Source organism: Prosopis cineraria, unplaced genomic scaffold (genome assembly GCF_029017545.1).
Source record: "Prosopis cineraria cultivar Desert tree isolate PC_DT_omini unplaced genomic scaffold, ASM2901754v1 PC7, whole genome shotgun sequence".
Taxonomy (NCBI): domain Eukaryota; kingdom Viridiplantae; phylum Streptophyta; class Magnoliopsida; order Fabales; family Fabaceae; genus Prosopis; species Prosopis cineraria.
In genome coordinates, this window is record NW_026555338.1 from 24,158,272 (window position 1) to 24,168,782 (window position 10,511).

Consider the following 10,511-nt stretch of genomic DNA (forward strand, 5'->3'; position numbering starts at 1 on the left):
GGGTTGGATAGATTAGGCAAAAAAGTGTTTGATAAGGTTGATCAGAATGTTTCATTTAATATCTAAATAAGCATTATCTTCTTCTCTTTTTTTTTTTTAACAAAAAAGGGTTAATTAGACAAATTGGTGAAGTTTCAGTTTTAGACCTGTACCCAATAAGATTAGAATATCATAATTTTTTTTTACACTTAACAAATAAATAAGTGACATGTTACTACAAACATAAATAAAAGAAGAATTACGTTCACGAATCACTCAAGCAAATATCACAAATAAAAAATAATAAGTCCCATTCTAGAAAAAAAGTTACATTTTCATTCATAACAATATTTCATATTGATCCTTATTTATAAATAATTGTTTTTGCGTGGTCTTCGGATGTGATTTTTTTCATAAATACAAATAAAGACGAAATCATATTCAAACGACCATTCAAGCAAATTATTTATAATAAAGATTAATAAGAAGTCTCATTAAAAAAAAAAGTCACATTCTCATAAAGTTTGACTGCTTTCAAAATTTATTCAACTAATTGATGTGGGGGATAATTTTAGTAAAGGATATTAGGTAGGGATTTAATTTCAAATTATGACCCATAGAATTTAAAAATACAATGCAAGACCAAAGAATGAAAATATATTTGATAGGAAATGATTAAAATGCCCTTATTTTTTTTAACTTGACAAGTTAAGGGTTTAATAAGTACATATCATATTTTAACAAGTCAATAAGATTTGATATAAAACATATAGTTAATAAGTTTTCCTAGTGAATTTCTAATTATTCATTATTGAAATGACAAGTTATGTTATGATATTAACAAATTCACTTTATATTATAAAAATCATCAATTGTTTATGTAGAAGGTTATTGTCAACAAGCATGCTAAGAAATTAAAAGTATGCATTAGTGAAATGATAAGTTAAATTCTAGATTTACAAGTCCAGCTCATCAACAAGATAAAAATATAAACGTATTATCAACAAGTTTTGTTAGTAATAATAAGTATATATTTGTGCAATAAAAGTTAGAATTTTAACAAGTCCATCTTTTAAAATAGGAAAGTTAAATCTATTGGTCTTGTAGTTTTAAGTGATTTTGAATTAGGTATATTGTACTTTAGTTTGTTTTAAGGGTAAATGAACAAATTGTTTCTAAACTTTAAGTTAAGTAACACCATAAATCCTAAATCTTTTTAAAGTTTAAGAAATAATTTGCTCTATTATTTTTATTTTAACCACACCCTTATAATTTGATTAGATTAAATATATTAGTCCCTTGCTGTTAAAATCCTTTCATTTTCTCTTTTAAAAAATGACATTAAGGGCTTCTATATGTTTCTTAAAAGATTTTATAATTTTAGAATTATTTCAAAATTTTATAATTCAAAATTTATATAATTAATTTATGTTTTCTAAAATATTTTTAATATATTAGAATTTGGACCAAAAATAATAAAAATGTTAGTATTGTATTAAATCAAAAAAAAATTTCTAAAAGTATTGAATTAAATTTTTCTATAAATTTTAAAAGTGTTTTTATTTTGAAACAAATCAATCATTCATTAATAATTTTAACTTTTGGAACTAATACAGTTAAGCAATCAAAGTATAAGACCTGATTAAAATAATAAATTATGGAGACCTAATTCAAAATTGAGAAATATTAAAAAAATTATAGATTACGCGTCCCTTAAAAAAAAAGGGGGCCCTTTGAATATTTCCCACCAAAATTTATTTTAATTAAGTTTCTTAACCCTGCAGTGTGTTTTCAAATTTTTACTACAGGAATCATTTGTTGAAATTCTTTGACATGTCCTTCAAACGTTTGCATTCAATACTCACCATTTTACATAATGGGCATGAGATACTCATCATAAATCTTAACTGTCCAAATTTAATTCAAACAATCCAAAATATTTTAATATTATATCATGAATCTAGACTACAAATAATTATTCGACTATCACTTTTTTTAAAAAAAAATTAAGTTAAAAATTTTAAATTTCAACCATCTTATATCAACGTATAGATACAAAATATAACAGCATAACTCCTATAGTCGTGAATAGTTCTACTCTTTTCGCAAATTTAAGTTAATGCATGCGAATTATCAAAAAAAAAAAAAAAATCTCCCACGTCCGTGAGATCGTGTGTTCATCATACATCCATAAGGAGCGTACATAGAATATAACTACATTTCGCTTTCCTACCAATCCCCAAATGCACCATATCTACACAAACAATTTCTCAAGACACCTGACATAATTTCATCAGCAAGAACGACAGTTAAGGTGCATGAAGCAAAATAAGATTAACATCCATAATGATGCCATCCAATATTTATGAATAGACGAATATATTCTCTGGAAGGAAAAAAATTCACTTTGAAGAGCAACTGAATCCTGATAAGGTGCATTGTAATAAACCCAAATTGACTAATATACATTTATATACTGCGGCTACTCTGTCATATTTTATGCTTTTTGCCCACTGGTTGCAAATGAAAATGCAAATAGGTGATCACGAAGTACAAGTATGTTCTCTGCAAAATCAATAGCAGGTAGGGCAGGTCAAAAGGGCGGAAGGACAAATTGCATGCAGTGTGATGAGAGAAATCAAACCAAACTGGATTGCCAACAGTAATAAAATCATGAATTGAGAGAGAGAGTACTTGTGTGTGGAAGTCACTTTTTCTCTTTACATCCATTCATTTCTGTTCCTGTTTTAATCTCTCTCCCACGTGTTTTGCAGACGATGATCCATATCACACGAGAAACATTCAAGAATCTAAATTCACACGCCGCATCTTAGATATAAGATTGGCGGTTGGCAAATCAAGTTGGATGCCTGAATCTGTCTTCAAAAGATCTTTTAGCTGATCTCTTGATGCAGAAAGACAGGCTTGGAATGTGGCAAGAACTGGGGGTATTGGCATTGATAGAGCAGAAAGCACATTACTGAGATACTCAATGTCAACTGATAGCTGCTGGGCTCCACGATCAGAAATGTACTGAATCCCACGCAACTGCTCTATGTAAAGAGCCGTTGCACCCTCTGCAACCTAAAATACATCAACATAAAAAAATTAGAGAGGATTGCGTTATTACATCATGTATGCATACAGCAAAAAAATTTGAGTAAAGAACGTAACTGATGTGTAATTTGTAATTAAATAAAGTTAGTTAGTTAGTTAGAGAGCAAGGGACAGTTAGTTGATAAGCAGGGATAGGTAGGTACTACAACTGCATATAAAAGGGGTCAATGTATCTTCTAAGGCTATGTTTTGAGAATTAATTCAGAAGAGTATTATTCAGGAACTTCTATCTCTCTTTTCCTCTCATCTCTCTTTCTTCTCTTTCCCTCTATCTTTTTCTATATCTCTTCTCCTACACATCAACGACATTCCTTTTTTTTTTAATAATTTAATCTTCAATACACCAGTCTCCTTGTGTCATCTAACTCTCAATTAGCTGAGAGTGCCGCATTGCTCAAGTTCAAACTTGTGGATTTTGGCAGGAATTATGATTAGATGCTGGGTTCAATATAATAGCTTCACGGCAAAGCATTCAAAACAAATAGAAAGGAGATGACACTCAAGTCAGGCAATAGCAAATAAAAAGGATAATAATAAAATGGAAAAATCATTCGGCTTAGATATAAACCTCCCTAATCAGATAAGTCAATCACCCTTCTTTGGTTAAAAATAAGTTAGTTACCTTGAACATCCATTCAGTTGCAAAAAACTGAGCTTCCTCACTTGTGTCAGTGTTAGAGATGCCCTCAGCAAGTGGCTCCAACTGTTGGGGTAACGTAAGGAGATATTCACCAACACTGGTCACATAGGATTGTGGATATGCACTGAAGGTAGGAAGAGGAAAAGCACTTTGTTCCTCCACTGATGACCATATTGGCAAACGTGACACATCACTGAGCCGCTGCCGAACTTTAGATATGAGGACATCATATACAAGTTCATTTACTGTATCTGCAAATGCTGCAACTCTCTGAGAAGCAAGGGGAAGTGCATGAAATCGGGGATCTTTAGACTGCAGGAAATCATGTCAACATTAAGGGAGTGTCCAAAAAGAAACAACAATGTTTTAGAATGAGAAACAGTTGTCAAAGTAAAAAAAACTCCTGGCATGCATTTGAAATACTGTCTAAAACATTAATGTTTTAGAATGAGAAAGTCGTCAATAGCAACACATTTAGAAATGAAAGTAAAATTGCATTTTATTCCGTTTTTAGGACTAGGGTTAATTCAGTTTGAACATTATTCCCATAAAATACAGTCTATAAAAATATATCACTATAAATTTATCACTAAAAATTCTATTGCATATCTTTCCTTCCACTCCTATGGCAGAAAGAATATCTCCAGTTGGGGTGTCTGTGTGTAAGAGCTGTCTCTTTTATTCCTAGATAGAAGGAAATAGTTGTTTCTTATCACTTCCATTTAACACACAACAATACTGAGATGGAAAGCTAGCTAATTTGATTTTCTTAAATGTAATCCATTTTTGGGGGAGAAAGAAGGTAAAGATCTATCAAGAAGTTAAACCCTGACTGTGTCTCAAATTCAACCACAACCCAGGAGGAAGGGAGAAGAGAGTGAATGATGCTTAAAAGAATGGAAGTGAAAATCAGCACAATTATGTTTTTAATGTCTCCCGATTTCCGATATTTAAAATATATCCCTACAGCTTGTTGCTATCTCTCAACTTAATAGAACTTCTAACAATAAGAAACAGAGGCTGACGCTAAACCTAACCTAACATATACCTGATTCAAAAGGTTAAAGAGTTTCTTAGCCTTTTCAGGCACATCAACCAGCCGAAGAGATGCCACATCCAAGGCAGCCCTTCCACCTAAACCATCTTCAGTGCCACTTGTAACCTGGTTTTGGTCTAAACTTGAACCAAATACTGATAGTGAAAGACTTGTGCTCAGTCTAGCAAGAGTAGCTCTCAAAGATGCTTCAAAGACAGAAGCTCTGCTTGTCAAAATATCTGCAACTGTGAGGATTTGCAAGGCCCCTTGGACAATTGACCACTCCTCTTCATTTGAGATCAAATCAACTCTCCGAGTGTTTTGATTTCCATCTTTCTTATCCATCTCCCGCTTAGAAGGACCATCACCAATATTATCCACACCACAAACAGTTCTCAGTGATCTGAGGGTTTCTTGCAGAGTAGAGATGTATTGTAACATTACATCATCAAGAGCAAGAATTAGTTCATCTGCCTCAGAACCCCCAGTGAAGTTGATGCATCTCTCAACAGCTGCTTCAAGAAGTATAATAACTTGGGCAATTGACTCCTCCATCCTTCGCACTGTTTCACTGAGTTCAACTCCCTGTGCTCCCACGCCCCGAATAACAGCTCCTCTTAAATCTACTCCTGCAGTCTCAGAAGAAAGGATGGCACGCTCCATTTGTCCATACCTGTAAAAGATGCCAATGCGGTAATGAAAGATTATAAAGCTAGGATAATTCTCAAAATTGATAAAAGGTTAAAAAAGAGACATATCACAAAGACAGACAAAATGATAAAATGAAGAAGGTCAAACGGAAATCCATTGAAGCAACCATCATTGCCTGTTCAATTCTATAACAACAACAAACATCATGGCCTTTTGTAGCTTGGTCCAGCTTAAAGTAAGAAACTAATTTATTTACGCTTCCCATTGGGATGATTGCATGGGAGAAAATTGATGTATTTTCATTTCATTCCTCTATTTCCCCCAACATTTACATGACATTGGAAAAGCAAAGGAAATGGGAAGGGGAAAACCAGTGCAGGAACTTTACCTGATTTTTTTTTAATTTTTTTTTGTGTCCAACAACTGAAAAATGTGATTATTTGCAGTCTTTGACACTATATAATTCTGTAATATAGTTCATGGTAAATGCAAATGACACATTTTGAATTCAAAAAGTAGTTTAATTTAGTGCTAGTTGTTTAATGGTCACATAAGCATTGTTCAGTCTAAAAGGATTAAACAAAGAACCATTTAGTTTTTCCTTTCTCTTTTAGAAATGCTTCAAGACTTCTCCCAAGGAAGTCATTAATCCAAATATAAAGAACAATGAACAATCGAGCTTTCATCATTAGAAAAGGGATCCATCTTTGTAAAATATTGGGAAAAAAAGAAAAGGCAAAAAATGTCAAAATTCTTGACTCTGGTATATTCTTAATTTGTATCATCCTTTTGCACTCCTGACTCCGTTTAGTGGACTTATTAGAAATGATGTCTGACACTTCCTCCCTGGGATTTTCACAGTTCGTCTTCAATATTCAAGAAAGTAACTTTAACCTCACCTAGTTTCTATTACTAAGCGAGCCATCCAAGTTTTACTCAGGTAGAAAAAGCCTACAGAAACCTGTTTAACCAAATGATGATTCTATTGACTATGCTGGCATTTACTCAGGTAGAAAAAGCCTACAGAAACCCGTTTAACCAGATGATGATTTTATTGAGTATGCTGGCAACAAGTTTTAACAATTCAACACAGCTATATGGAATGTTTGAACAACCTAGGCGATTGGCCTAATGTTGGGACCTACCTTGTCTACTGGGAATGAATGATTATCCAACTCCATGAAAAAAAATGTTGGCCATTACTTGGAGAAACTGGATCTATGGAACCAAAGTGTAGCAAGGTCCAAACAATAGGACTTGAAGATAACAGAGTTTTGCCATAAGAAAAGGCAATCTTTCCGTTTCAATAGAGAATTTCCCCCTCAATATAATGAAACCATACTTTCTTAGAGAAATGAGTAGTCCTCTAATAAAGATAAAAGAAGAATCACCTTGTGATGACATAGCAGATAATCTTAGATTAATTTCACTCTATAAGTCATATTTTTTCTAAAAGATAGCAGGATGAACCTCTTTACGAGGATAAAGAGAAGAATTTTTTTTTTTTCCCTTATCACAATCCTGAGTGTCTTATCATATTTCCTATGTAAATAGAGGTTGGATGTTCTCTCTAGAGTTGATGGAAAAATCATAGAGAAATATAAGAGAAGTCTGAGAGAGGTTATTAGAAATTAGAAAGGGAGGGGATCTTTTGACACAATTCCAGTGAAAGAATTGAAGGATTTACTTGAGGTTTTAGAGAACTTGGCTAAAGATATTCAGTTCTGATTGGAAAGGGAAATTGTGAGACATGAAGTCAAGACTCTCCAACCCAGGCGGTCCATTATACATTAGCTAAGCCACTAGTTGCCTTAATAGGAAAATTTCTAATTTACCATTTAACCAGACTTGCAATTTCTTACCTCTGTTTGAATGATTCATATGGCAGGTAGACAGCTTTCAATACATCCATCAAAACCTGAAGATCAGAATCGGAAAATAAGTGTTGAATATTCCTTGCAAAGGTTCCTGTTGTATTGTGTAATTCAATCAAGGCCTCCAGGTGCTTTGTCTGAATTTTGATACCCTTTTGCATATCTCCAGATAAAATATCTAATAAACCTAAGTCACAAAGAGAAACAAAGATTATAACAAGTCATGAGGCAAAATCCCAAAAACATTAGTCAACACAAAGCAATACAATTAACACTGGAAGTTATGACCCGAAGCAAAAAAAAAAAAAAAAAAAAACAGAGATAGGAGCTATCTTTTCTAAGAATCAAATATATATATATATATATATATGAATTACAAGATATCTAAACTTAAAAAGCCTTCTTCAAGAATACTGTACTGTAAATAAGATTGGAAAAGCCGCTTCGAGATAACAAGATCTAACTAATCCTTCAACATACTAACATGCCTAACAGTACTCTCATCCTTGAAGGACTCTCGTCCTCAAGGAGTATGTACATCAGTTAACCCTCTCAAAGTCATGTAAAAAATGTAGAATGCATTTTCATCAGGAAGATCCTTCCACCAGATCAAAACAATATATATATATATATATGAGTATCTAAGCACATGTGAAAACTCAGCTACCATATTTTTTTCTGATAGATAAAATATAGAGATCAAAACAACCTTTAGCCAATGCCTTTGTTTCTGGAACAGCATCACCAATGGCAAGGTTGATATGAGATATGAAACTGGAACCTATAGCTGTCATCGTCTCACATAGCAACTTTGGAACAAGACTTTTATAATCTTCCGGAAAAGCAAGCGTACACCTGCAAGCAACGGTTCAAACAAAAGCTCTTTTTCAACATCTCAAGTATGGAAATTTCATTAGTATCAATATTGAGCCTTCTCCAAAAAACTTAAGCTTTTGGAATAAAGCATCCATTGAAGATTTACCAGTAATGCTATCCATTCTAGGCAAGGCACATTATTTTTCTCTAAATATTTAGAAGGAGCATGATGACACAGTTTTTAAAAAGATATCCCCCGTTTTAATGGGATAGACATCTTTTATAGACTCCCTTTGAGACAAACCGCATGGTGTTACAGGAGATCTTAATTTGTCAAATATGTGAATGAATTGAACAGATCTCCAGAGCTAATGCATCTCTTTGTTTTTCTTGGTATTGCATTCTGGTTGTTCTAGGAAGATTTTCTATCCTAAAACCTTTTTTTCTCCTTGATTAATAAAATTTCACTTGTTTTATTGTATACACGTGCAGAACATTTTTCAATTGCAGCAAAAAAATATCAAGAGTTGTCAAGGACAGAAAATTTATGTATGCATATGAAACTAAAAATGCAAACAAACATAGTAGGTAACAGTAACAAAAATTCAAAGCTAATATAAACAATACCATTTCCATTCTTGTTCAAGATAAAGTAATAGCTCATCATAGAAGCTTGGCAACCAACTGGAAAATGATATCAAAGGTGCAACTGAATGAACTTCACCACCACTTGCTAGCCTCTCATTTTCATTCTTCTCATTTGCAGACTTGTTAGCTCGTTGTCTTGAGTCAAAGTCTTCCCAAAGTTTGGTTATTGGTTTAAGGTGAACCTTTGTGTATTGTGATTCTAGAGACTTAAACCTTCCAATCCGAATGAGAATTGCCCGCAAATCTTGAGCAACATTAACCTGAAAAGCAGCAAGAAGAGCTAAGAGAAAATGAACTGCAGATGAAAGAAACAAAGAGCGAAGATTTGTAGAGAAAATACCACCTTGCGATTGGTTAAAGCATCTGTAAGGCGAGGCTTCACCATGGTGTCTAGCCTATCTTCCAAGACTTCAAGTTGTTTCCGTATGTTAGCAAATTCAGCAACCTAACACAGGCGTGAGGGTGAAAAGCAAGACTATGGCATCTAATGCAAACCAAACCTAAAGAATATCACAAAGAACCCAAGGGGAAAGTCAGTACCTCCCCAACAGCAGACAAACAATGCCTCATGTTAGCCAGGGTTTCTGCAGCGCGAGGCAGATCACCACTAGCAAATACATCCTCCACTGTTGAACTTAATTGAGTTAACCCAGCAGCATCCTGACATTGAAATGCAAAAGCAAGAGTTGCCTTCGTCATAAAAATCTCACTGAGCTACGTCTTCGAACTTAGCACTTATAAACATAAGAATTGATGAATATCTACCTGCAATGTCTCATAAGCTGCTTCCATCCTCTGCTTGACAATGTCCACTTTAGCAAGGGCAGCTATTGATTCAGCTGATGATCCTTCTGCCTACATAAGAAAGAAAAGCCGAAGTGAACATATAATTTCCCGATCCCGATGAACTATCCAGAGGGAAAAGCCCACAGCCTTAGAGAAAGACATCCTTTAAAACATTACAACGTAAACAACTCAAATTCTACAAGCATCCTCTTTGTATCCCCAGCGTATAATCAAATATTTGTTTGCACGGGGAAAATACCGAGATCATAATGATCCATTCTTCAGCCAAGTGTGGAGAGAAAACAAGAAAAATGTGAATTCCAATACCAACATTCAGATTTAATTCCTAGCACTCTTTCAAAGAGAAACCCAATGAATCAAGCAGCAAACAGCAACTCGACATCATTTTGCTAATAGAAGGAATGCATACCTTCTTGATCTTCTGAAGAATCCCAGAGACGGCTGAACGGAGCGAAATGCCATCGTCCCTGAGGCGAACGACATCGCGGGAGGCGCGTGGCACGCGGAGGAGAGAGGCAGCGCTCTGCTCCTCGAGTGATGCAGCAATTTCCTCGGACAGCATCTGGAGCTTCATCTCCAGATCCACCATGTGCTTATCCAGCGAGTCCTGGGGGTGCCGAGTCTGACATGCCGAGTTGATCCACTTTTTCGGGTCGAAGTTCTCATTCGAGAACGGACCCAAATCGAGCATCATGATGCTATCGGATGAGGAACAAGTCTACTCTGTTCAGATTGGCAGATCCATGAAGGTTTGTCTCTCACTCTGACTTAAGCTTCGATATTCAAGCCAAGAGCAAGAAGGGACTAGAGTATAAAATAGTCGTTTTTAGGGGTCTTTATCTGAAAATTTGAAGAAATGAAACGCTCCGTTTCCCTCTTTACTAAGAGAAATGGGCTAATTCTAGGAATTAAAATAGGTTAAGTCGACTTAAATTTTAATTAA

At 34.4% G+C, this 10,511-nt stretch overlaps 1 protein-coding gene across 1 annotated transcript; it reads right to left on the bottom strand.

Moving 5' to 3' along the window:
• Nucleotides 1-2,648: 2,648 nt before the first annotated feature.
• Nucleotides 2,649-10,284, bottom strand: LOC129316291 (conserved oligomeric Golgi complex subunit 7-like). Its single transcript, XM_054960636.1, has 10 exons — nucleotides 9,978-10,284; nucleotides 9,527-9,616; nucleotides 9,302-9,421; nucleotides 9,105-9,206; nucleotides 8,741-9,021; nucleotides 8,007-8,152; nucleotides 7,286-7,484; nucleotides 4,785-5,445; nucleotides 3,719-4,048; nucleotides 2,649-3,063 (listed from the first exon to the last, which is right to left on the bottom strand). The coding sequence occupies exons 1-10, from the start codon at nucleotides 10,260-10,262 to the stop codon at nucleotides 2,782-2,784; spliced, it is 2,496 nt and encodes an 831-aa protein (XP_054816611.1). The 5' UTR covers nucleotides 10,263-10,284; the 3' UTR covers nucleotides 2,649-2,781.
• Between the last annotated feature and the right edge of the window lie 227 nt (nucleotides 10,285-10,511).